The following is a 1,148-nucleotide window of genomic DNA, read 5'->3' as shown; positions in this document are numbered from 1 at the left end:
GTCTGTTAAATTATGTTATCTAGTGAGTTAGAAACGAAGTCAGTGTGTACTCTACAGAGCGTTATATCACCTGGCTCTATCAATACGATAGGTTGTAGGTTTCAAGAGCAAACGTGAGACAAACTTCAGCTGCAAGGAAAGTGGAAATAAGTGACAGGAGACTGCACCCTGAGAGTTTAACCCTAAAATCCAATAATGAACTAAAGCAGAGATTTGCAAATTTCTTACAACTAATAGTGAAGATTTATTTAGTATTCATTAAGGCTAATGTGCTAAAAGCCTTACAAGCACTATCTTTATAACAACGCTGCAAATTAAATGGGATTATTTTCTCTCTCTTTTTTCCCCCATATTTTAAAGCTTTTTATTTGCATACTGAAAAATTGTGCATTCCAGTAATTAAAGTCATTTGAAGAAAAAAATGGTATTCTGATTAAGCTGCATTTTACAGCCTGCAGGACATCTTGGACCAGCTTGGGTTTTACTCTAGATTTCGTCCCCAACTTCCTCCTTCACCAAGCTGGAAGGTCTTTTCCTTCTCTGCCAGTCAGACAGGCGGCTGGGAGAGGCAGGGGTGGCCTTCACTGTCAGCGGTTCTGGGTTCTTTGATGTGAAAGGGGCAGCATGGCCATTTAAACTTGATCCAACCCCTTTGCATCTTACCAAGTTAAACAGCTAAAAGAAATAAAATAAGAAGACGATGCTTGTGGAATGTACAGTGCGTATCTGGCAGTGCGTGCCTCACTATGATTTGCCTGCTTGCTTCTCCTGTCCTATCATTTCTTTTGAAAGGGGTGGATTTTTCTCTTGAGACTCTATCTTCTTCAATTTCAATTTACCGAACTTCTCAATCTCAGCCATATTGGGTTCGCCAGACATGGTTGCAGAGGAAGCAGTGAGGTGCACGAACGAGCGAAGTCCAGTCTCCAGAGTCGTCGTGACCAAGTGCCTACGTGGGATTATTTTCCTAATATCGCAATGGAGGGATGGTGTGGAGGGCATTTTCGATCAAGCCCTCCATGTCACATGGCCAAGAAGTGGCAGAACTAAGATTCAAAATGAGACCACCTGGCTCTTGAGCTCCTGCTCTGAGCTCCCACATTATAATCCCTATACTAAAGGGGTACAATGGCTCCCAGACCTGAGCA

The 1,148-nt window shown here is 42.5% G+C and overlaps 1 protein-coding gene across 1 annotated transcript; it reads right to left on the bottom strand.

The window, feature by feature from the left end:
* Positions 1–744: 744 nt before the first annotated feature.
* On the bottom strand, positions 745–879 carry LOC124521307 (thymosin beta-4-like). Its single transcript, XM_047092407.1, has one exon. It carries the CDS (start codon positions 877–879, stop codon positions 745–747), a length of 135 nt encoding a protein of 44 aa, XP_046948363.1.
* Positions 880–1,148: the final 269 nt, after the last annotated feature.

This window comes from Lynx rufus, unplaced genomic scaffold (genome assembly GCF_022079265.1).
Source record: "Lynx rufus isolate CCGP_SWC_20201006 ecotype Redwood Valley unplaced genomic scaffold, mLynRuf1.p SCAF_3, whole genome shotgun sequence".
Classification (NCBI taxonomy): domain Eukaryota; kingdom Metazoa; phylum Chordata; class Mammalia; order Carnivora; family Felidae; genus Lynx; species Lynx rufus.
The sequence above is the reverse complement of the archived record's forward strand: the minus strand, read 5'-3'. Positions and strand labels throughout refer to the sequence as shown.